At 36.7% G+C, this 26510-nt stretch overlaps 1 protein-coding gene and 2 pseudogenes across 1 annotated transcript; all 3 read right to left on the reverse strand.

Moving 5' to 3' along the window:
• Positions 1 to 19: 19 nt before the first annotated feature.
• LOC140689138 (alpha-actinin-1-like) lies at positions 20 to 1152 on the reverse strand (annotated as a pseudogene).
• A 9321-nt stretch (positions 1153 to 10473) lies between these two features.
• On the reverse strand, positions 10474 to 11674 carry LOC140689090 (olfactory receptor 2G3-like; annotated as a pseudogene).
• Positions 11675 to 20353: 8679 nt separating this feature from the next.
• On the reverse strand, positions 20354 to 21307 carry LOC116279812 (olfactory receptor 2G2-like). Its single transcript, XM_031676327.2, has one exon. It carries the CDS (start codon positions 21305 to 21307, stop codon positions 20354 to 20356), a length of 954 nt encoding a protein of 317 aa, XP_031532187.2.
• Between the last annotated feature and the right edge of the window lie 5203 nt (positions 21308 to 26510).

Raw genomic sequence — 26510 nt, forward strand, 5'->3', positions numbered from 1 at the left:
GCAGACCCGGCGGCGCGGGTTAGAGGTCCCTCTCGCCGTACAGCGCCGTGGAGGACATGTAGTCCAGAGCCCCAGGCACGGCGTCAGGGCCGATGCAGGGGGCCATTCGTGCGATGCAGTGCACGGCCTGGTCGGGCGGTGGCCCACGGCTCAGCTCGTCCACCGTGGTGTAATGCTTGTCCCTGGCCAGGATCTTGAAGGAAGCCACGATTTGGCCTGCTGTATCTGTGTCGGCCGTCTCACGGGACATAAAGTGGATGAAGGCCTGGAATGTCGCTACCCCCCAGGCGGTTGGGGGTCCACAGTGCTCATGATGCAGGTAAATCCTGCCTCTCCGGGGGAGGGGAGTGGTGGGAAGTCTTCACCAATATAACCCAAGCTGATGAGGCAGCCTTTGAACTCCTCGCGACCCTGCGTGCTGGAGTGATCCCGGTCAGAGTGGTTGAAAGTGGCCCGGAACTCGTTCATCTGCTCCTGGCTGATGCCCTTGGCATCCCTGGTCAAGACCTGGTTCTCCACCTCATTGACGGTCCTGGCGGTGGTGGTGAGGAGCTGCTCCCAGCCCACGCGGATGTGCCCTATGGTGTAGTTGGTGTGACTGCTATCGAAGATGAACGCTTCCTGGATGAGCTGGTGGTCACCCTCCAGCTGGTCAATCTTGGGCTTGTACTTGACGATGTGCTTCTCCTACCGCCGCAGGTGGCTGAGCTGGTCCTCCAGGGTCCCATGCATCTCAGTGGAGATCCTTCTGACTCCTCCGTCTTGGTCTGGATCCAGGGCCCGATGACGTCAGCCTGAGCCCCAAACTGCTTGCGAACCTCTGGTTGTGCTGCTGGCGGGCATGCTCTTATATCAGGGCCTGGTCTCCCAGAGGCCCAGCTGCCGCACATGGTCCCTTTTACCATTGATCTGAGGCCTGATGGTTGTGTAGGGATTGTTGCCCGCCTTGTTGGCGTGGTAGGTCTGGACAATCTTGCACACCTCCTTGCGAATGCCCAGGATGGCCAGGCGCTCCTTGTCGGCATCGGGGAGGGTGGCCTTGAACTGCTCGTGGCCTGTGGTCAGTCTCTGGATCTCCTCCATGGTGGGCACTATGAAGGTCTCTTGCAGGTTTGAGGTAAAATTCGTGAGTATCTTTTTATATACACTCATAGGTATTTAATATTTAGGTAGCATTGTACATGCTAGTTAAAGTTTGTTTCTCTTCATTAATATTTAAATTTGATTAGTTTATATTAAATTCTAATACATTTTACTACATTCTACTGAACTTTTTCAGTGCAGAACCATACGGACTATGCCTAATGAGAGTGTTCTTTGTTTTAAAGGGATATATATTCCATTATTTGTGCCTAATTGGATAGGCTAACATTTCAGTAGTACACACAATAAATGTGAGAGAGGCATCTTGGTCTCAGAATCAGAGAAGCAGCTTTTAACATTTCTTGATTAAGTATACTATTTCTCTTAAGTGTTTTTTACATACTCTTCCTTTGTCATACTAAGGGAGTTTAATTTGATTTTCAGATTGCTAATTTTTTTCATTAAGTATGAATAGCTTTTCAGTTATATCAATTTCACATCCTTAAGGATATATATAATATAATATAATATATATGAGATTGGCCTATAATATTCAGTTCTTATCATGTCTCTGTTAAGATTTGGTATCAACTTTTGGCCAGTATATAAAACTAGTTAGGATGTATTTTAAAAATTGTCTATTTTCTGGGTAATTCAGTGAAATATTGGCACAATTCTTTCACTAAGTATTTGGTAAAATTCACAAGTATAGTTAGTGAAGTCTGGAATTTGCTTTGTGGGACTATATTTCTAATATTAATTCAGTTTATTTAAAATTATATGATGATTTAGGTTTCTGTCCCTGTGTGGTCAGACTTTGTGAATTATATTTTTGTAAGGATTAATTTATTTAATCCATACTCCAAAATCATTGCCATTTTGTGTAATATGTTATTATCTTTGTTGACATGTTTGAGATTGATAATGATGTATATTCCCATTTCTGGTGTTGATTATTTGTTTTCTGTCTTTTTTCTTGATCACTTTTCCCAAGGTTTTATCAATTTTATGAGTTTTTTTTTTCAAAGAGCTAACTCTAGATTTCATTGCCTTTGTAGAGCATGTTTGTATATTTCATTGATTTCTATCTTTATCTTTTGTTTTCTTATTTCTATTTTTTTCCTGAAATTAATTACATAAATACTTATCTCAAGTTTAAAGGGAACAATAAATTAATTTTAAAGCTCGTATTAAAATTTTAGGAAAGCAAGTTTTCATTTCAAAATATTTTCTAGTATTCTCCATAATTACTCTTTACCCTATGGGTACTTTAGAAGTAGTCTCCTTAATTTCTGAATTGATGTTGCAGAAGTATTGTGTGATGTACAGAGTGATCAGAAAAAACATACTCTGAAGCGTTTGAAACCTTTGAAGTGTGTTGAACCTTGTCTGACATTAGAAGCAAAGAATTTTAGTAATACGGTTGCAGATGATTTAGTCATTAAAAATATAAACAATGAATATATGGGAATAAACATATTTTAATAAATATCTCTGGTCACCCTCCACAGGAACCAGAGGCAGGAGCACCAGGGCCACCAGAGCCAGGCTGTAGAGATGTCCCCTGGCAGCAGCCACAGAAGCGGGGCCAAAACTAAACCCTTCAGCCGGTGAGTTTTGGCATCTCAGTAGCACACACAACACAGTATGTCATTGTACCTCTGTGGCCACAGCAGCATTCACACATTCTCTGTAAATCAGCCCCAAGAATACAACTAGTCCTTGGGGACTTCGTCTCCTACAAAAAAAAGTAATATTTATTGTATTATTCTTACAGTTTCCCTTTGTTGTTTATAACAGTGTCACTGTGGATTCTTACCAGTTACAGGGATTAAGTAATCTGAAGAAAGAAAATGACATTTTGTGGGTTTCATCTCACAGTGATTTTTTTTATACCATCCTTACCTGTATGTATATAAAATCCAAACAGACTGTCTCTACAGGAGTTGGCAAATTTTTAGCCCTCCTTTATAAGCTTGTCCCTCCCATTATAAACCCTCTAATCTACATCTTGAGAAACAAACATTAAAAAAGGTGCAATAAAAAGGTTATTTCTCAGGAAGAAGGGGAGGAAAATGTAGCTTCTTCCTTGAAATCTTAGAAATTGTGGCAAACTCAGGAAAAAAATCAAAATCTAGTGGATAAAAAATGTTTTGAAGTTCTTAAAGTCAATTGTACTTCTTATTAGAAATGCTAAATAATCCTATGTTGGAAGAAAAGTTGTAAATCTAGACTAAACACAACACATTTCACTACTTGTTTCCTCTAGTTCTAGAAAGACTTCTAAGTAGTATGAATGGAATAGTCACTATAAGTGTGGACTGAATGTGCCATTTTACTTTTCTTACATATTTCAGAATCCATCATCTGTTTATGAGCCTTGTTCTTTGATCATGTCTTAGATGATGCTTTCATGTTCCAGATGTACATTATTAGATTTCATAAAATGACAAAAGCTAACATTTGTTGTGAGTATCATATGCGGTTTAATAAGGGACCATGAAATCAATTAAGAGAATTTGAGGACACTGTGTTTTAGCAAGAGCAGTTATGTAGCTTGGCGGGGAAATATTATAAAACTCTGGCTCTCAAGCTTCTTTTAATCAAGCTTTTTATTTTGGGGTAATTGTAGATTCACACTCAAATCTACAAAATAAAACACAAAGAAGAAGAACCTATGAACTCTTTACCCAGTTTCCCAAATAGTAAAATCTTCAAAATTAAAGTACACTATTAACAAATAATATAGCAATAACCTTTCATGTTGTCTTTTATAGTCACAGTCACTTGGCTCCTGCCCTCTCCTTAAACCCCTGTTCCATTAATCCATTCTTTTATTTCTATAATTTTATCATGTGAAAATGTTACATAAATGGAACTATGGAATACGTAAACTTACAAGACTGGCTTTTTATTAACTCTGCATAATTGTCTCCTGAGAATTATGCTTTTGTGAAACTAATAGTTAAATTGTTTTTAATTTGTTACTTGTGATAAATTGTACACAAAATTTACCATTTTAACCAATTCTAAGCATACAGTTCTGTAGCATTAAGTATAGTCATACTGTTGTGCAACCTTCACTACCATTCATTCCATAAATTTTTCCTCTTCCCAAACTGAAACGTTGAACTTGTTAAGCAGTAGCTCTCCCTTCTCCCCTCCCCAGCCCCTGGCAACCAGCATTCTGTTTTCTCTCTCTACGATCTGACTGCTCTAGGTACCTCAGTAAGTGGAATTACACAGCATTTGTCCCATTGTGACTGGCTTATTTCACTTCGCATAATGTTTTCAGGGTCTATCCATGTGGCAGCATGTATCAGAACTTCATTTCTTCAAGTCCGAATAATATCCCACTGTACACATATACCGTGTTTACTTACCCATTTATCTTTGATGAACACTTGGGTTGCTTTCACATTGTGATTGTGGTGAATAATACTGCTATAAAGATGGGTGTACAAATATCTCTCCAAGACCCTGCTTTCAATACTTTCAGATATTTACCCAGCAGTGAAATTGTTGGATCTTATGTTTATTCTATTTTTAATTTTTTTGGAGGGGCCAGCATACTGTTTTCCATAGAGGATGCACCTTTTTACATTCCCACCAGAAATGCAAAAAGTGCTAATTCTCTACATCCTCACAACCACTTGTTATTTGTTTTTTTTTTTTTTGTGGTCGCCATCCTAACGTGTGCAAAATATATTGTGGTTGTGCTATGAAATTCACTAATTTAATGATAATAGAGATCTTGACATGCGCTTGATCGCCATTTGTATATCTTCTTTTTTTTGCCTATTTTTTCATTGGATTGTTTTTAATGTTGACTTGTAGGACTTATTTATTTAAGTATAGTTTATTTACATTATATTGGTTTCAGGTGTAAAGTATAGTGATTCAGTATTTTTGTGGATTATACTCCAATGTTTTTATAGATTATACTCCATTTAAGAAAATATTGGTTGTATTCCCTGTGCTGTACAATATATCCTTGTAGGTTATTTATTTTATGCATTAGTAGTTTGTGCCTTTTTCTATATTACTCATATTATCAGATATATCAGATATTTGACTTTCAAATATTTGCCCTAATTCCATGGCTTGCCTTTTCACCTTATTGATAGTGTCTTTTTATGCCTAGAACCTTTTTATTTTGATGAAATGTTTTCTTTTATTCTCTGTTTTTGGTGTCATATTCAAGAAATTATTGCAAATCTAATGCCATGAAGCTTTCCCCCTATGTTTTCTTCTAATGAGGTCTTTGATTTTTTTTAGTTAATTTTTCTATATGATTAAGGTAATAGTCTAAATTTTTTTTTTGCAAGTTGATATCCAGTTTTCCCAATAGCATTTGTTAAAGACATCTTTCCTCATCGAATGGCCTTCTGCTCCAGAAATATAAACTTGGTGGGGACCACGTCTGGTTTCAGTTTAGCTATTCTTTTGATAACAGTTTTTGTAACAAAATGGTGGTTGATTACTAAGATCTAGTGAGAGAAAACGTTAATATTTTGAAGCCTCTGGAGAGAGAAGATTCCCTATGTTTTAAATACTTCCTGTATATTTCAGGCTAAGGGCAGCATTCTTTTACAACAGGTGCAGAGCTAGCCAAGATGAAGCCTAGAAAACAGCGCACAGGGTTAAAGCCAAAGGAACAGATCCCATATGGAGTCAGATTTGTTTTCTGTTACAGATCTGCTGGCAAAAAGTTCTCTTAGATTTGATCAGCTGATTTTTGCCTTCATTCTCAAAGTATATTTTCAACTGACATAGAATTATGGGTGGATTTATTTTCCTTAAACACTTTTAAAGTTTTGTGCCATTTACTTCTGGCTTTAGTGGTTGCTGATGAGAAGTCCACTGTTACTCAAACTGTTTCCCAGCTACAACCCCCAGAGGTTAGATGCTGTTTCTGTCCCATAGATTTCAAGAATTTTTTTGTCTATAGTTTGATTATAATGTGTTTTGGTTTTTACATGTTTAAGGTTCACTCAGCTTCTTGACTCAGTTTATTTCTTCTATTGTTGGACATTTTTCAGCCATTATTTCCTTAAATTTTTTTAGCCTCACCATCTTTCTACTTTCCTCCTGAAACATTCATGTTAGATCTTTTGTTATATTTACACAGGTCCCAGAAGCTCTGTTCTTTTTTCTTAAGTCTGCTTTTTCTGTTTCTTGTTCAAGTTAGGTAAGTTAATTGTTCTATCTTCCAGCTTTGTCCTCTGTTCTATTTTTCTACTGTTGAAACCATTCACTGAGACTTCTATTGCAGTTTGTTACTGTACTTTTTCAGTTCTATAATTTTTTTCTTATATTTTCTAGTACTTTGCTGAATCTTTGTTTTTCTCAGACTCCACTTTTCCATTTATTTCAAGTGTGTTCAAAATTTGCAATTAGAGCATTTTTATAATGGTTGCTTTAAAATTTTGTAATAGAAATGGAAATTTTCAGTCATGTTGGTGTTGCTGTCTAGTGATTGTCTTTCTTCATTCAAGTTGAGATTTTTATTGCTTCTTGATATGACTAGTGATTTCTAATTGAAACTTGGTATTATGTTAGTAGACTCTGGAACTTTTTAAAACTCTTTTAGCTGATCTCGTAGTCTGAAACTGCTCTGGCAGGGAAAGAAGGCGGCTCTTGCCAAGTGGAGTGGATGTCTGTGTTCCCTCTCAGCCTTTACTGACACCTGTGTTATGAGGAAGGGCTCCTCAAACTGTTGGGCTGGGGGTAGTTTTAATATCCATCAGGCCTCTGCTAATGCCTCTTCGGCTGAATGAGCAGGGGTTCCACATTACTGCTTCCCAGGTGATGTCACTGACACCATAGTGGAGAGCCTTGTTATCACCAGGCTATGGCGAAAGTCCAGACACTTTAGTAGGTCTCCTCTGACACCATCCCAGCAGGAAAGGAGAGAGGCACAGCCAAGTGTGAGCGGACGTTCAGGCTCCTCATGTGGTCTGGGACGACACTGTGGGGCAGTCTCATTTCTGTTCAGAGGGCATAAAATTCCTAGGGCCCTGTTGGTCTTCTGTAACAGCACTCTAGCTGGGCGGCTTGGAATGTCTCATTAAATTCTGGAAACGGTGAACATCTAAGCTCCTCATTACCCAGTTGTTGTGGGAGTGTGGGTGGAACTATGTATTTTTTTCTGTGGTGTTTGAATAGAGTGAGTGAGTTACTGTCTAAAGTTCTGTCTTGCGTGGCTTCCCTTTCATTTAACTAGAGAGAGTTGGGTTTGGTTGGTGCTTTTCTTTTTAATCTGTACCATTTGGCGTTTTTCAGTTGCCAGCTTTCCATGATCCAGCCTGGTATGAAGAGGAAGAAAAGCAACAGTTACAAGAAACCAGAGAACTCATCATTATGTTGTTCCTAAAATCCCAAGATCCCAAGATCCCAAGATCCCTAGTCGGCCTGCCTTCTCTCACCATTCAGAGTCGTCTTGTGTTTATTTAATAAATGATATCCAATGATTTAAATTGAATATAAAAGGGAGAATAAGAAAAAGTACTTCTACTCCATCTTTCTAAAAAGCAAAACCCTTAAATAAACTTTTTTATTTTAAAATAATTTTAGATTTAGGTAAAATTTTCTCTTTCATGACTGACCCTGCATCATGGGCTAAGCCACTATTAAAAAACAGAGTCAAAAATCACCACAGGTAATGGTACTTTAAATATTGGTCTTCTTCAACCTGCCTGCTACTATTTACTTTCCAGAGTCTTCAGGTCACTAATATATTTTTTGCTCTATCTAGGCCTTATAGATGCATTTCTGTACAAGAGACAGGGTGAAACGCTTGCTCCTTCTTATCTGGGATTAGCACCTCTGAATTTGAACTTTCTTTTACCGCTCTCTCCCAGGGAACCAGTTTCATAGTGTATTCCTCACTCATTTATCAAGATCTGGCACAAAATCTTAAGTAAGTTAATTGTAAAATTAAAATAATAGTATTGTATCAGTGAGAAGTGTGATACTGTTTCTTTGTCACAGTACCTAAAACTTGATAATAGCTTAAGCTAAACAATGTATGTTTTTTTCTTACTAAATTAGAGAAATTACTTAAATGTATAGATTGCTGAACATGGAAACAGTATTAATGACTTTTTTTTAAAGAGTTCTCCTATTCAAATTGAACAAGAAATCTATAAATAGGAAGAGATTTCCCAATGAAGGCTCGTTTCCATTCATAAATTCCAAGTCAGTAAAATACCTAAATCATATGCCTAAAGTTGGAAATACTCTGCTCAGAAATCCTGGCAAACTAGTTTGCTTCTGCTTATTTATGTTCTGTAGTATGTTAAAACATTAAGTGTTTGGATGCTATTTCTAAGTAGCCAAATAATATTTTACAATTTTTAACCCAGTTAGTGAAAATATTGTCAAAACATGGCCCATTTTTTTAAATCACAGGAAGCAAGGCACACATTGTTTGTATCACACATTGATTGTTTGAATAAAGTAAATTCTCAACCTTAAAGCTAGTGATTTTTCAACTTTGGGGTCATATTATCTAGCCAGAATTTAATTAAATGTGTAATAAGTTATCACTGAGCTTGGACACGTGAGATCATGGCCATATGCCTTTTTGGTTCCCTTCTCCTGCAGAGAAACTTGGTGTAATAAACAAGTGCTGCCTACACGGCTTATTTTTTCACTCTCAGTTCTCTAAAGACAGGTATTCTGTGACTCCAATTTAAACAAACCCATAAGTTTCATCATTTTCATTATTTTAGAAACAGATTAATAATCATAGTTTTGAAATTTGTCTTTACATATGTCTGTTATTAATCAGAGTGAAAAAGTCATTAATTTCAAATCCTTTCATGCATATATTGCACTTTCTGACAACACACAAAATTTGTGTAACTTTTGATCCTTCACTTCTTATCCCAAGGAATTTTTTTCAGTCTTTCCCATATTCAACAGATAACACCAGCTTTAACTTCCATAATAAATAAAATAAAATATTCTGAATTTTCCATTGTAAGGAAAATGTAAGTTAATTGAAGTTGTTTTTCATTTACATGACACAGAACTAATAGTTAATTATTTACACATTGATGCTTTTGAACTATCTGCCAACATTGTTGCATAATTTTTTTTTCCTATATTTTAAGTTACTGATAGTGTGCAAAGTTCAGCATTGTCTTTTCATGTCTAGATGACAATTGCTTATATTTATTTTTCTAAAATCTGGTTTTGGAAGTTTCATGTTAATAGAAACTCCCATCTCTAATTCCCATTTTTGCTATAAGGGATGTTTTCTTCTCCACATGTAATGATAAGAGTAACAAATTTCAATGGAGAATAATCTATAGACATCATTGTGTGTTTATTTTGAAAAGAAAAGTATTAATTTATCAGAAAGTTTACTGCTATTTTAGAGATGACACAACAAAAAAAAGCTTTGATAACACATTGCACCCTTTATGAGACAACATACTAGGAACAGTGAATTAATTATCAATCTAATAAAATCTCTTTTCTTCTATTTATTATTCCATATTCACTGTTCTCTTCCAGTTAGTATTACACATACACATGCACACATGTAAACGCACATACCCTTACAGAATTACTTATGCAGCCTACACAGATTCACACTCTATGGAGTGAGGCCTATGTGTTTGTGATGTAAAAAAAATCAAACCACCATGGCCCAGCTTATATTAACTGCAATGTTTTCTTGATTTACAAAGATTCATTGGATAATCATTGACTGTGACAGACTTCTTTATTAAATTTAAGCAATAATTATTAAGAAAATAATGGTATCTTCTGAAGTGCAACTATTTTTATTTAATGTATAAAACGGTTTAGAACAAAAGTACTGAATTACTTTTTATTTTAGAAGTTTTGTATCTGCCATGCATGCCATGACCTACAAACCCAAAAAGGGACGCGCTCACTGTTGTAAACTCACTAAAATTGGAAAATTATTTAGACAAGCTGGCTAAAAGTCCTCAATATTCAAGACAGAAAAATATATTGAAAAGAATATACATTATTAATAAAGAACTGAAGATAAATTATCTTTATGAACATAAAATTTGTTTGAAAGAGCTCTTAGAGAAATCTATAAAGCTTCTTAACTTACAATGAATAATTGGTAAATATTTAACAGTTTAATTTTTTTAATCCTTGAGAATAAGTATTAGAAGCAAAATATGAACTTTGGTGATAATCGCAATTTATACCCATGAACAGCTCTTTCCCATGGCTCAAGCTCTGAAGTTAAATGAACATATATACGTTTTGTTTATTTACACATAAAAGAGGGGGATAGCTTTTACACAGTTAAAACAAGTAAACTAACTTAATCAGTATAAAATTGAGAAAATTGGTTTGGCTAAATAGAAACTGGGCAACCACATGACTTCTTGTACATCACGTCCAAAGGGAGCACAGTTTTCCTGAGAGAAGTTTCTTCACAGATTCTTTCACATCCTTGTTCCTTAAAGTGTAGATAATAGGATTTAAGGTGGGGGTCACCATGGTGTAGAAAAGGGAGATGAACTTGCCTTGGTCCTGGGCATAACTGCTACTTGGTTGCAGGTACATGTAAATTATGGTGCCATAAAAATGATCACCACCATAAGGTGGGAGGAGCAGGTGCTGAAGGCTTTGCGTCTTGCCTCCACTGACTTGATCCTCAGCACTGCTTGAGTTATGAAGCCATAGGAGATAAGGATGAATGTGGGGGGAAGTAAGAGAAACAGGACACTAACAACAAAAAGAACCAACTCATTGGTGGTGGTGTCCACACAAGCCAACTTGAGGAGAGCTGGTACTTCACAAATAAAATGATCCAGTCTGTGGTTGCCACAAAAAGGCAACTGCAAGGTAAAGGTAGCGTGGATCAGGGAATTGGCCAAACCACTGAGCCAGGAGATGGTTGCCAGCTGCTGGCATAGCCGTGGGTTCATGATGACCACATAGTGGAGGGGTTTGCAGACAGCAACGTAGCGATCCAAGGCCATCACAGCCAGGAGGATACACTCGGTGGAGCCCAGTGCTAGGGAAATATAGAGCTGTACCACACAACCACCATAAGTGATTGTTTTCTCTGGTCCTCGCAGGTTAACTAGGGTCTGAGGTGCAAGGCTAGTAGTGAAGCAGAGGTCCAGCAGGGAGAGGTTGCTGAGGAAGAAGTACATAGGGGTATGAAGAGGGGGATCCAGGTATGAGATGATGATGATGGTGAAATTTCCCACAAGGGACACGAGGTAGAAGAAAAGGACAAATATAAAGAGCACAGCCTCCAGGCGAGGGTGGTCTGAGAAGCCTAGAAGGACAAAACCCATCAGGGAACTCTCATTGGCTTTTTCCATCCCTCTAGAAGGAACTGTACCTGCTGTAAGAGGAGTGAGACCAGATACATTTGAAACAGCTGACCTTAGAATCACAGCATGCATGAGCTGAAAGGATCATGGAGACTGACTTAACCAACCTATTACTATTTTACGCCTAAAGTGTTTTTGACTTGGAACATTAATCCATGTTACTTCATTCCAGTCCAATGACTCTTCTTTAAATTCATAAATGCTTTCAACTTTGAAGTTATCTGGAAACTGACTATTAAAGTCACACAAAGAAGACACGTGTATGTATATCAAGAAATGTGTAAGGACTTACTACTGAAATTATGTGCCTCTTAAAGTGAACAGCACCTCCGTGGTTTTTAACGTTGACAGAAATCTGCATACGAAATAAGGTATTCAGGTTTTATCATAGGCACAAATGAGAATCGAAAATTTCTCATCTTCCCCCTATATACAAATATTCTTAAACTCTTATCTCTGTGCACTGACTGCCTCAACAGAGAAAGGTAAGGTAGTCATAGGTTTATCTACAGAGACAAAACAAAATTGAATAGTTAGGTGATAAATAATTTAAATTTTAAAATAAAACTGAAAAGTATGATCTAAGTAAATAATTTTCAAATAAATTTTGCAAAATAACAGATGAGAAAGATTATTTTGAAATATGAAGACTCAATGAACTGACAAAAAAATTTTTTATAACTATACTTTAATGCAACATTATTTAAACAAGCTGAAATTTCTTAATATTCAAGACAAAAATATACATGAGAGAATATATGTTATTAATAAAGAACTAAATACGTATTATGGTAACTTCATAAGTATAAAATCTATCTGAAATAGTTCTTAGATAATCATTTAAAAGCTCCTTAACTTTCAACATGATAAAAATGTAAAACAGATTATACACAGAAATGAAAAAGACTTAAGTGAAAGGTAAAGAAAATACGAGGTCAGAATTCACATGCCTTTATAAGGAGAAAGGTGACAAAGTTTGCCTAGAAAAAAGCATTTGGAGCCAAATTATAGAAATCATTGAGCAAGATAAAATACTTTGTTTGGCAGACAATGAAACGCCACCTGACCTTGAAGGATGTTGACACTTTTGCGTCTTTATAAAGATGACAAGTTGCAGAACAGAAAACAACATTTGTTTTGTTAGAGGTTTTGCAGGGGCACCATGACCTGACCTATGTGGACAGCTACAGGAACAAAGAATTCCTACAGCAAGAAGTTTGCACCAACCAACCACACTCCTTCCCCTTTTTAGTATAAAAGGAGCCTGAATTCTGGCTTGAGAAAGATGGTTCTCCAAGATGTTAGTCTGCCTTCCTCTCTGTCTTCCTGCTTTCTGAATAAAGTCGTTACTCCTTGCCCCAGCACCTTGCCTCCTGATCTACTGGCCTGTCATGTGGTGAGCAGAATGAGTTTGGACTCAGTAGCAGGAAGATAAATGAAGAGTAGGATTATACCATGCTTTGCTTTCAGAATGAGAAAACTAGAAAACTGTAAAAGGACGGGCTGTATTTCCCATTCTGATACATTTGTGCCCAACTTACAAAGACTCCCAATTCAAAACATGTTTCATGCCACCCTTCCCCCCATGCCTTTGGCCAGCGTTTTTCTTCCTGACAGATTGTAACATTTTAGTATAGGATTCAAGTAAGGGCATTGTATCTAGTGTGCTTATTTATACACCCTGAGCTAGATGTCCTTTCCTCCCTTCCAAAGGAGGTATAGCGGGAATGGTTTTGAACCATCAGTTCATGCTGTCTTTTTTAGAAATGTCTAATGCCTATTTGTATCCTGAATTGAGAATTATTACACTAACCATGTAACAGGAATAAAAAAAATGGGGAAAAATTAGGTAATAATACAAGAAGTAGGCAGAAAGCAAGCTGAGATTTTCAACAAAGACATAAATCAACAATTAAGAAAGAGGTTTGAAGCTGTACCAAATTGTGTGAGAAATTTAAAAGTGGGACTCTCTTTGTGTTTTCTTAAAATAACAATTAAGTTACTGTGTGAGTGAAAGAAATAATAAAGATTGTGAAGTACTATGTAGTTGAGATTGTGAAGGACTTTGAAATCAAGGCTAAGAGTCTAGAAATATTGATGGTTTTGAGTAAGTCTGTTTTAAGACATCTGTATAGAACTGATTGGGTAGAAAAAAGGAGGAGGAGGGGGACAGAAGAAGAGAAGGAGGAAGAAGAAAAGATAAATGACAGGGAAATACAAAAAACTGAGAAATGAGGTAGTGAGTGTCATGATCTCTAATTCTCATTTAAACAAAGCAGGAAGCAGCCAACAGGATGAAGACCACAAGCAAAGAACTCAAGGTCCTTATTCTGCTGATCCATGTCCTCCCTAACCCCTGCCTCCACCCCTAGAAGCCTGATGTCTTGTCCCACCATGCTGAGCAGTTTGCAGTCTCCTAACTGCCCTTTCACTTAGTCAGGCTTTTTCTTATACTGATCCCTCTACAAGGATATTCTCTCCAGCACCCATCACCTGGAAATCATCTACACAATCTTCAAAACTCAGTACTTGCCACTGACATACAATCTCCGTTCTGACCCTGACATAACTCCAGTCTCCAGTCTGGCAAGATTTATTTTGTGTCACTGCTACACCCTAAACCTATTTCTATCATAGAAACTATAAGACACGACTGACCTAATTTTTACTTCTGTGTATTTCTACCAAACCATAAGCTGCTTCTTAAACTAAAGGGTCATGTTTTACTGATATTTTGTGTAATTTTTATGATGCCTGATGTATAATAATTGATAACAGCTTGATGAAGAAGTGAATGCATTTTCAGGTGTCCTACTTCCCACAAACTTTTTAAAAAATAATTTTCTCTATAGCAAATATAAGAAAAAAAACAAAACCTATGGTCACATAAACTGAGTGGGGGGTGGGGGGGTGGAGCTGAACTGCATTTGTAGAAGCAGCCAATTAAAGCAACAATGAACCAAAACAAAAGTTACACTGAAGCCTGTAATCCCTTACTGTGATGGTGTAAACAAAAGCCTAAAGCTGGAGAAAGCACCTACTCCCTCCTGTTGCTTGTCCTCTTATGGAACCCTGCACAGGCGGGAGGGGAGGTAAAGCAAGAATAGGCATGGAAATCCCATCACTGTTGGTGGTACCCTGAACAAATAGCTCCTGTAGTTTTATGATGTTGGAACCAAGGGAAGGGAAAGAAGGAAAGTGCTCAGTGTGGGAAAGTGGAGGACTGAATCAGAGTGGAAGAAGCTGTCTTAAAGTTTTCCCCTTCTCCCTCAACAAGGAGGTCTCAGCAGAAGCACCTCTTCCCAAAGCTTCAGACAAACAGACCTAGGAAATGAAGATGCTTAGGATAGAAATACCAATGTGGGGAAGAACGTGACCAACCAGAGGGACCTGAGTCTCTGACGGCAATCTTTCAGAGACTACAGTGCATTGGCTGTGCAGCAAGTCTGATGGAGGGGTAGCGGCTTCCCCTCATGAAGCCTGTCAGGCAAAGTCTTTTTAATTGCCTGCAATCAGGCTTGAAAGTAACACATAGATTTTTAACCAGGAATCAACTCCTCTGCTGCCTGTGCTATTGTGCCACTCAGCCCTTGTTCACCACCTCAACCACCAGCCTGTACAAAGCACTGGAACAGCCTGAAAAATTGCAATCCTCTCCTCTCTCAATTTGGAGAAATCCAATGTAAGACAGATGTTTGTCTGATCTAGCATTTTGTCCGTATGCTCTATTCCTCCATGGCAACACTGTCTGTTGGTGAAAATACAAGACCAGTGGTTACAGATTTCTCAGTATCTGTTTAGGTGTTTTAAAACTAGATTGGAAGTTGCCCTTCTCAGCAGTAAATGGTCTGGTCTAATGTGTAACCAAGTGTCCCCTACCCAAGAAGATTCTGATTCTTGCTGACCCTCAAGTTTCAGTATAATACAATCACATCTTATAAGGAAAACACCAAAATGAGACCATAAAGTCAACAGAGTCAAGAAAGAATGGTTCTCTAGAATACATTTCATTTCTCCTCAATGAAATCCCACCAATAATGCAAACCCTCAGTTATAGTCATTAAATTGCACTTGCATTATTTTTCTGAACTGGTAGAGAGCTCCAGAGGTCAAAGGCTTGCAATGATGCACTACTTAATGAAGCTTTCTTTATCGTATTTCTCATGATACAGAAAGTTGAGTCACTGTGAACTGAAGTGCTCTCACTGAGCGGTGGAATTGTATGGAAGTGGAATTGAGTGTGTGTTTATCTATCTACTTACCTATCTATCATCTCCCTATCATTTTCATCATCATCATCATCTACAGTGTGCTTAAAAAAGAAGTTAACTCAAAAATTTCAGTCAGCTATTATAAACAAGTCCATGGCACTAATTTGTACATAGAAAGAATAGTAAGAAAATGTTTTATTGCCTTATTTGATAGGCAAAACCTGAAGTTCAGATAGTTTACCTGTCTCATCAAACATCATTATTATTTTAATGATAGAACAAATCCAGCAGTGATAGAAACTACAAGTTTCGTCCCATTAACTTTTATAAATCCCTTCAAGACCCAAGTGTATTCAATCAAGGCTGAACAGACAATTCATACTTACCATCAGGGCTATTTCCTTTTGTTCAAATTTCTCACATCTTTAGGAGAAAATCATAGAGTATTTCTAGTTGGTGTTTCCATGTCTAACTCGACCCTGACCAACAAGGTGACTGGCTTCAAAACAATGTATATTGAAGAGTCATATTTCAAACAGGAGCAAACCCTGAGGGAACTGCTAGTGGTAATGAGAATTCTGGCAGAAGAGGATCCTGAAACGGGGAAGTTGGCAATGTCATGAAAAGGTCATGATTTATTTACAATTAAAAATGTTCTGGGGAAAACCTGTGTCCTCAGCAGGGAATTAGCTAAGGAACTGACTAGCTTCCAGGGATCATCCAGGGAAAATGAATACACATACTTCCCAAATGTGAAGTTCTCCTTTCTTCCTTTAATATTATTTTGAGACCTTATATTTTCTTAATAAAACAGGAGCCATCAAACTTTCCCCACATAAAATAAATGAACAGATAAAAACAGCCTACTTCTTTTTTTTTTAATTCAGGTATAGTCAGTTTAAAATGTCGTGTCAATTTCTGGTGTACAGCACAATTTCATACATGGATATACATATATTCATTTTCATATTCTTTCTCACTGTAAGCTACTACAAGATACTGGATATATTCCCCTGTGCTTTATACTATAAACTAGTTTATCTATTTTATATATACCAGTCAGTATCTGCAAATCTCTAACTCCCAGTTTATCCCTTCCCACCTCCCTCCCCATTGGCAACCACAAGACTGTATTCTATGTCTGTGAGTCAGAAACAGCCTACTTCTGTTGCACCCTTCCTCCTTCACTCCAGTTACAAGAAAGAAGACCACCCTTATTCTCTTTAAAGCTAATCCTTCCTCTTATATGTTGGATTCCATGCACCATTAACTTGCTCTATGAGCGTCCTCCCCTGATAGTGGAAAGTAACTTTAAAATTAAAGTGATCTGATGAAATATCTGGATTTACTATTTTCTTTGCAATCTCACTTTTTTCTCTTAATATTTTTAAAAATTTATTTTTAACTGGAATATAGTAATTACAGTATCATATTAGTTTCAGGTATACAACAGAGTGATTCAGAGTTTTTATAGATTGTATTCCATTTAAAGTTACTATAAAATGTTGTCTATATTCTCTGTGCTATACAAAATATACTTCGAGTTTATTTAATTTATACATAGTAGTTTGTAGCTCATAAAACATAAATCTATCTTGCCCCTCTCTCTTTCTGTCTCTCCACTGGTAGCCACTATTTAACCACTCACTCTGTATCTGTGACCCTCTTCCTCTTTTGTTATGTTCATTTTTGTTTTATTTTTTAGACTCCACATATAAGTGATAACATACCATATTTGTCTGAAATATTTCACAAGCATAATATGCTCCAGGTCCATCTGTGTTGTTGCAATTGGCAAAATTTCATTTTTTTCCTAAGGTTAAGTAGTATTCCATTGTATATATTGCCACATTCTCGTTGTTATTCATCTGTTGATGGGACCTTGGATTACTTCTGTGTCTTAGCTACTGTAAACAGTCCTGCTGTAAACATTGGGGAACATGTATCTTTTCAAATGAGTTCTTCTTCCCAGATTATATGCAGGAGTGGAATTGCTGAATCATATGGTCCAGTTTTAGTTTTTGAGGAAACTCCATACTGTTTTCCATAATGGTTGCACCAACATTCCCACTAACAGTGTACTAGGGTTTCCCTTCTCCACATCCTTTCCAACTGTCTTTATTTGGAAACTTCTTGATGATAGCCATTTTGATAGGTATGAGGTGATACCTCATTGTATTTTTGATTTGCATTTCTCTAATAATTAGCAGTGTTGAGCATCTTTTCATGCACATGTTAACCATCCATATGTCTCCTTTGTAAAAATCCCTATTCAGATATTCTGCCCATTTATTGATTGGGTTATCTAGGTCTTTTTTAATTTGATATCGAGTTGTATAAGCTGTTTATATATTTTGGATATTAACTTCTTGTTGATCACACCATTGCAAGTTTTTTTCTCCCATTCCGTAAGTTGTCTTTCATTTTGTTGATGGCTTCCTTTGCTGTGGAAAAGCATTTAAGCTAAATTTAGCCCCATTTGTTTATTTTTGCTTTTATTTCATTTTTCTTAGGAGACGGATCCAGAAAAATACTGCTACAGTTTATATCAGTGAGTGTTCTGGCTACGTTTTCTTCTAGGAGTTTTATGGTTTTCAGAGTTACATTTAGGTCTTCAAACCATTTTTCATTTCTTTTTGTTTACGGTGTGAAGGAATGTTCTAATTTCACTGCTTTACACATACCTGTCCAGTTCTCCCAGCACCACTTGTTCAAGAGACTGTCATTTCAACATTATATATTCTTGCCTACTTTGTCTTTTACTAATTGACCATAGGTGCATGAATTTATTTCAGAACTCTATTCTGTTCATTGATCTGTGTATCTGTTTTTGTGCCAGTACCATGCTGTTTTGATTATAGTAGCTTTGCCATACAGTCTGAAGTCTGGGGAGGTTGTACTTCCAACTTTCCTTTTTTCTTAAGATAGCTTTGCAATTCAGGGTCTTGTGTGGTTTTGTACAAATTTTAGGGTTATCTGTGAAAAATGTCATGCTTATTTTGATAGGAATTGTATTGAAACTGTAGATTGCTTCGGGTAGTAGGACCATTTTAACAATATTAATTCTTCCAATCCAAGAACATGGGATATCTTTCCATTTCTTTGTATCATCTTAAATTTCTTCATCAGTGTTTTATAGTTTTCAGAGTATAGGTCTTTTACCTTCATACTACACTTTATTTTTAGATATTTTATTCTTTCCATACAATATAAAATAGGACTGTCTTTAACTTTCTTTTTCTAATATTTTTTCTGAAATGTTATTATTAGTGTATAGACATGGAACAGATTTCTGAATGTTCATCTTGTGCCCTGCAAACTTGCTGACTTCATTTATTAGTTCTAATAGGTTTGTGGTGAAGGCTTTAGGGTTTTCTTTATAAAGTACTATGTCACTGCAAAGAGTCACAATTTACCTCTTCCTTTCCAATTTGGACACCTTTTATTTATTTTCCTTTTTTGACTGCTGTGGCTAGGAATTCCAAGGCTATGTTAAATAGAATGGCAAGGATGGACATACTTGTCTTGTTCCTGAATTTATGGGAAGGCCTTCGGCTTTTAACCATTGAGTCTGATGCTGGCTGCGAGTTTGTCAAAAATGGCCTTTGTTATGTTGAGATATGCTCCCTCTGTACACACTTAGATGAGAGGTTTTCTCATGGAGGATGTTGAAATTTGTCAAATGCTTTTTCTGCATCTATTGACATGATCATGTAATTTTTATCCTTTCTTTTGTTAATGTAATGGTATATCACACTGATTGATTTGCAAACCATTCTCATGACCCTGGAGTCCTAATGATTTCTTGAGGAAGGCCTGTATCACTATGAACTCCATCTTAAAATTGTTTTATTGCATCCCATAGATTTGGGAAAGTTATGTTTCCATTTTCATTTCTATTGCAGTATTTTCTGATTTTTTCTTAGATTTCATCATTTACCCATTAGTTCTTTTTAATACCATGTTGTTTTGTCTCCATGCATTTGTATTTTTCCCATTTTTTTCTGTAGCTGATTTCTTGTTTCATAGCATTGTAGTCAGAAAAAGTGCTTTCATAATTTCTATCCTTTAAATTTGCTGAGGATTGTTTTGTGATTGAGTATGCGATCTATCCTGGAGATTGTTCCCTTTGCATTTAAAAAGAATGTGTGAATACCACAAAAAGAGGCAGACTCACAGATACAGAGAAGAAATTAGTGTTTACCAATGGGGAGAGGGAAGGGGGCAGGGCAATATAGGGATAGAGGGTGAAAATGGGTTATTATGGAATTTTACAAAATCATGTTTGTGAAACTTTTGACAATTTAAAGCATTAAAGAATTTAATGAATATTTCATTCAATAAATATTTTTTAAAAAAACTTAAAACAAGCACACACAGAAAACAAGTAACAAAATGGCACTTATCAATACTCACTTTAAATGTAAATGGACATTCAAATCTAAAGACACACACAGATTGAAAGAGAAAGAATATAAAAATTTATTCCATGCAAATGCAAATGAAAAGAAAGCCTGGGTAGCAATACTCGTATCAGAAAAAGTAGACTTTAAAATAGACCATAGCAAAAGACAAAGAATGGCATTGCATAATGATAAAGAGGTCAAACTGAAAAAAGAAATTCATAAATATTTATGTTGCCAACATAGGAGCACCTAAATACATAAAGTAATATTAACAGACATAAAGGGAGAAATTAACATTTTTTGACAATCATGTAAGGTTTACCAGCAGAATCTTCCATAGAAACTTCCCTAGTGCCCCCTTAACCTCTTTGTTCCTCAGAGTATAGATAAGAGGGTTGAGCATCGGAGTCACCACTGTGTAAAAGAGGGAGACAAACTTTCCCTGGTCCTTGTATGTACTCTTGGCTGACTGAAGGTACATGAACATTATGGTTCCATAGAAAATGATGACAACCATCACATGGGAGGAGCAGGTTCCCAACACTTTCTTTCTTCCAGTAGCTGACCTGATCTTCAAAACTGCCTGGGCAATGTAGCCGTAAGAGACCAGGATCAAGGAGACAGGCACTATAAGGAAAAGGATACTGGCCACAAAGAGCTCAGCTTCGTTGAAAGTTGTGTCCACACAAGCCAACTTCATAAGTACAGGAACCTCACAGATAAAATGATCCACTTGGTGATGCCCACAGAAAGGTAGCTGCAGGGTGAGTGTGGACTGGACCAGGGTGGTGGCTACCCCACTAAGCCATGACAAAGACGTCAGGGTCATGCAGAGATGGGGATGCATTAACAGAGTGTAGTGAAGGGGGCGGCAGATGGCCACGTAGCGATCGTACGACATCACAGCCAGGAGGACACACTCAGTAGATCCAAGGGCAAGAGAAACGCAGAGCTGAACCACACAGCCGACATAGGTGATGGTTTTCACGGGATCCCACAAGTTTACCAGGAGCTGTGGAATAACGCTGCTGGTAAAGCAGAGGTCCAGGAAGGAGAGGTGAGAAAGAAAGAAATACATTGGTGTATGAAGCTTGGGTTCTAGACGAGATATCAGAATGATGGTGGTGTTCCCCAAAATGGTTAGTAAATACAAGATCAAGATGACCACAAATAGAACCTTCTGTAACTGAGGATAATCAGAAAACCCCAACAGGATAAAACCTGTTACATTGCCCTCATTGGTACTCCTCACCATCCCCATATGCAAAGTACGTTGCAGAAAGCTGAGTCATAGCTGAGAAAGGTGATGTATTACATAAGGTCAAGTGAGTGACAATGTCATCTCCCCCAAAAGTATTGTATGTTAAATGATTCGAAGCTATGTCGTTACATCTAGTGAACTCAATCTGTCTATCGTGCACATTCTAAATAAAGGCAATGCTCCCTTAATGTCTTAGCTGTTTTCTCATGCTGTGCAAAGCACAGAAGAACAGATATTATTTTAAAAATCATCAAGCTATAGTAATCAAAGCAGTACAATACTGGCATAAAGAGACATCTAGATCAATGGAGCAGAATAGAGCGCCCAGAGATGAACACATACATACGGCCAACTGACCTTGAAATAACAAAAAGCACTGAGAAAACACAATGGGGGAAAGAAGCCTCTTCAATAAACAGTGTTGGGAAAACTGAATATCCACATGGAAAAGAATAAAATTGGAACCCTAACTTACACCATACACACAAATCAACTAAAAATGGATTGAAGACTTCAAGGTATAATCTGAAACTAAAAACTCTTAGAAAAAAACTGAAGGAAAAGCTTCCTGGCATTGGTCTTGGCAACGATTTCATGGATATAACACCAAACCACGTGCAAGGAAAGCAAACATCTGGGGAATGGGAGAAAATATATAAAATCATATATCCAATAAGGGGTTAATATCCAGAATACGTAAGGGATTCAAATAAGTCAACAACAACAACAACAAAACAGATAACCCAGTTAAAAAGTGGGCAAAGGACTTGCGTAGACATTTCTCCAAACAAGACATAACAGGCTTATGAAAAAGTGCTCAGCATCGGTCATCACCGGGGTCATACAAACAAAAACCACAATGAGGCACCACCTCATACCTGTTAGGATGACTGATCAAAAACCAAAAGGTAACATATGTTGGAGAAGTTGTGGAGAGATTAGAACACTTATACAGCGTTGGTGGGATTGTAAAGAGGGTGCAGCCATTATAAAAGACAGAATAATAGTTCTATAGAACTATCATATGACCCAACAAGCCCACTTCTGGGGAAACATCCAAAAGAACTGAAATCGGGATCTTGAAGTGAAAGCTTCATTCCTGTGTTCACTGCAGCATTACTCACAATAGCCACTTAAGGGTCCATCTGTGGTTGAATAAATAAAGGTGTGGTATATTATTCAATCTTAAGTGATGAACTATTATTAGACTTGATTAAAAAATTATTCAGCCTTAAAAAGGAAATGAATCCTGCAATGCACAACACCATGGATGTACCTTGAGGACATTACACTAAGTAAAATAGGCCAGACACAAAAAGGACAAAATCTTCTAAGAGGTATGTAAAATAGTTAAACATAGAAACAGAAAATAAAACAGTGATAGCCAGGGGGCAGGAAGAGGGAGAAATAGGGAGTTGTTCCATGGTTCTAAAATTGCAGCTATACAAGGTGATTAAGTTTGAGAGAGCTGCTGTCCAACATACTGCTTATAGTTAACAAATATTGTATTGTGAACTTAACATTTGTTAAAAGAGTACATATCATGTTAACTTTTCTTGGCCACACATTCACACAAAAAGCAAAAGAACATATAGAAGCTTTTGGACCTGAGGAATAAATTTATTACCTAGATTGTGATGGGGGTTATCATGGCTGCATACATATGTCCAAACTCATTGCATTGCATACATTAAAGAAACTGGGCATTTTTATATATCAGTTATACCTCAATAAAACTGTTAAAAAATAGGCACTATAATCTGTTGTAGGAAATAAATTATACCAACATTTCCATCCAACTACATTTTCCCCCTTTATGTTGATGTCCTTCTAGTCAGAGGAAGGGAGAAACTTAGTTAATTTTAGAGAAAAAAAAACCCTGAGGTATATACCACATCTTCTTTATCCAGTCACCTGTTGATGGACATTTAGGTTGTTTCCATGTTTTGGCTATTGTAAATAGTGCTGCTATGAACATTGGGGTGCAGGTGTATTCCTGTAATACTACTCAGCCATAAAAACCGACAACATAATGCCATTTGCAGCAACATGGATGATCCTAGAGAAGGTCATTCTAAGTGAAGTAAGCCAGAAAGAGAAAGAAAAATACCATATGAGATCGCTCATATGTGGAATCTAAAAAACAAAAACAAACAAAAACAAAGCATAAATACAGGACAGAAATAGACTCATGGACAGAGAATACAGACTTGTGGTTACGGGGGGGTAGAGGGTGGGAAGGGATAGACTGGGATTTCAAAATTGTAGAATAGATAAACAAGATTACACTGTATAGCACAGGGAAATATACACAAAATGTTATGATAAATCACAGAGAAAAAAATGTGACAATGAGTGTGTATATGTCCATGAATGACTGAAAAATTGTGCTGAACACTGGAATTTGACACAACACTGTAAAATGATTATGAATCAATAAAAAATGTAAAAAAAAAAAAACCCTGAGGTTTATTAAAGCAATTTTCAGTAACAGGGTTTGAGTAAAATCATTCATCACACCAAAAGAGTGGAAATTAGTTTTAAGTTTACATTTTTGAAATATGCCAGATGCAATTGGTATTCATTAAAAATCAACTCCTCAGAGCTTATATGACTCAAAAGCATATGCATATTTAGTAAGTGTTTAAGGCAACACTTGGATCTGTTTCTTATGACCAATCTCATGCTCCAGTTAATTCTATACTCTTTCTTCTTCCCTCAGCGTTTGTGTGCTTTTTAAAAGTGTCTGCGTGTTCCTTTCTTCCAGAGACCTAGGGTCTTGCAGGCTCCTAAAGCAGTTTTTAGGAAGTGAAGTGCGACCTATGCAATTTTAGATTTCTTTTTTCTGTAATCATTTGCATTTTCATCATCAGCTCAAAGTCTGGGTACAAAATGTGATCCCAGTTTTGGAAGCAAGTCATTAAGGGGTTGTTTTATTTCCCGTGAGGGCATTGTATCTGATTTATGAAACAATACTTCTCAGGATGCTAGTAAGCACGGCTTCATTATTTTTTTAAAAACCAGCTATTCCTTTATCCCCACAATTACCAAAGAAACCTCCTTCAGAAAAATATTACTTTACTACTGTACAAACTACAAAAATCTTTGTTCTTAATTATATGGGAACCTTGCTAGTGGATTCATATATTTTTGAATTTGACAAAGTAGTATATGTGTCTCTTCACAACAGCTTGTGATATTCATGAAGCCAGGAGGCATATAAGATATTATTTTGCAGCCTCTAGCCATTAGTGTATTCAGCACAAATTAGCTTCTCAAAAATTATTCAGCAGACCACCCATATTATATGCATCCTATTACACCACTTTCACTTTCCCTGGAGAAACTAACACGTCGCTAGAAAATTAGTAGATTGTAGATATCTTATCAAATAAATGAGTGATCAGACCTTACCAACCTTCCCCCAAATTGGAAATGTCTCAAACGTGTATAATTCTGCTGTGTATTTGAACGTGGCTTTATCAAAAGCATTCATGTGAGGAGGAGGACCTGTGGTAACCAGGAGTCATGGCCACACAGGGCTCTCTTCTTGATTTTGATGTACTTCACCTCAGTCTTGTAATTACAAAATGGAAACAATCTTCAATATCCTCATTATTAGTTTGTCCATTCCCCCCTATTCTTTCCCAGTAAGAAATATCATGTATTTTATGTTTATTATTCAAATAAATGTGTATCTTTTACTAAAGCAAATGTTTCCTTCTCAAAAAAAAAATTTAGTAAATACTATGCAGTATTAACTATTAGTAGTTCTGTCTTTGTCGCTGCAGGTCAGTACCCTGCAAAATGTCCACCCACCTCTTCATTGGTGAACTCCCAAATCACTGACTTTTTATTTGCATGGTAAACAATTGCTACTTCAGTTTACCATCCATCCCCTTCATTCTGAACCTTGAAATGCTTCACAGTAAACATGGATGAGTGAACTTACAGAGAAGAGCAGCAGTTGCAGGCGCCTTCCAAAGGCGCACTGCAGAGTTCACAGTAATTAATTCCACTGATAGGTAACCACTGATCTTGGACCAATTTAAGAACAGCAAACTTTCTGAGCAAGCAAAAGGTCCTCATTGCTCATTAAGAATACCACACATTACTAAACATAAAAGGTTTGAAATAAGTTCTAAAAAACTATTTTTTAGGATATAAATATTGACATTGAATGCAGTATGCCCACTTCTCCCTTTAAAACTATTAGTTTAAGCAAGCACACATAACAGAAAACTTCAAGTGAGTACTATACTAAACAGGAATAGTTCTAAAACTGTGGAATGCTTATAAGCATATATTGCATATTCCTCATATCATGTGCCTGGTATGTTGAAATTTGACAAAATCACATGAACAGAGAGTGAAACCCTCTAAACACCGTTCTATACATGACTTATCTTGGAGAAACACAGTGTAAAATGTAGCCAGCCATACTCACTAAAATATCCTGCTGGGGATGCAGTCCATATAGAAGATGTCTCCATAGCTGGGAAGATTAGCTAGCTTCATAAATGAGTGACAAGGCTAAATGCCAAGTTAAGCTGGGCATGGTCCGGAGCAGAGGTATCTTTCACTAGAGGAAGAAATGAATAGAAAAGACTGTATCGGAGTGAATATTCCAAATGTCCTCTGTATCTTCCCATCAAATGATTAAAGGATGAACACAAATTTTAAATTACCAACATTGAATTTTCCATCTTACATTCTAAAAACCCAACTAAAACAGAACCCAGATGGAAAAAAGAGATAATAAAATACAAAATGATTTTATTACATTTGGGAAAAGACAAGCCTAGATCACTCTCTACACCAAAAGATGATGGATAGATAAGAAACATAAAGTACTGAACCTGGGGTTTATGCACTTCAAAATCTATAATACAAAAAAATCAAAGGCAAAGAAAAATAAGAAAAGGAAAGGTCTCAAAGAAACAAAGTTAGATGAAGAACATACACCTGAAAGAGAATTTCTCCAAGAAACAGTGTAAATATATAGAAAGTAAAAAGTATTCCTCCACACTCTCAAAGAATTTAAGACAACCTGCAGCTACTAAAACAAATGATTTAAATCAACAGCAGATTTTAAAAGAGAGAATGGCTGAACTATGTGAAAAATGTTAAGGAAATCTGTAATGGTTACTTTCTAAGTTATATTTAGAAAGTAAGTGAAAAAAAGTTGATTAAGGAATATGCT

This window comes from Vicugna pacos, chromosome 25 (genome assembly GCF_048564905.1).
Source record: "Vicugna pacos chromosome 25, VicPac4, whole genome shotgun sequence".
Lineage (NCBI taxonomy): Eukaryota > Metazoa > Chordata > Mammalia > Artiodactyla > Camelidae > Vicugna > Vicugna pacos.

What these genes read in the sequence shown, in the direction of transcription:
- LOC116279812 (XM_031676327.2), bottom strand. Translation starts at nt 21,307, where the DNA reads ATGGGGATGGTGAGGAGTACCAATGAGGGCAATGTAACAGGTTTTATC.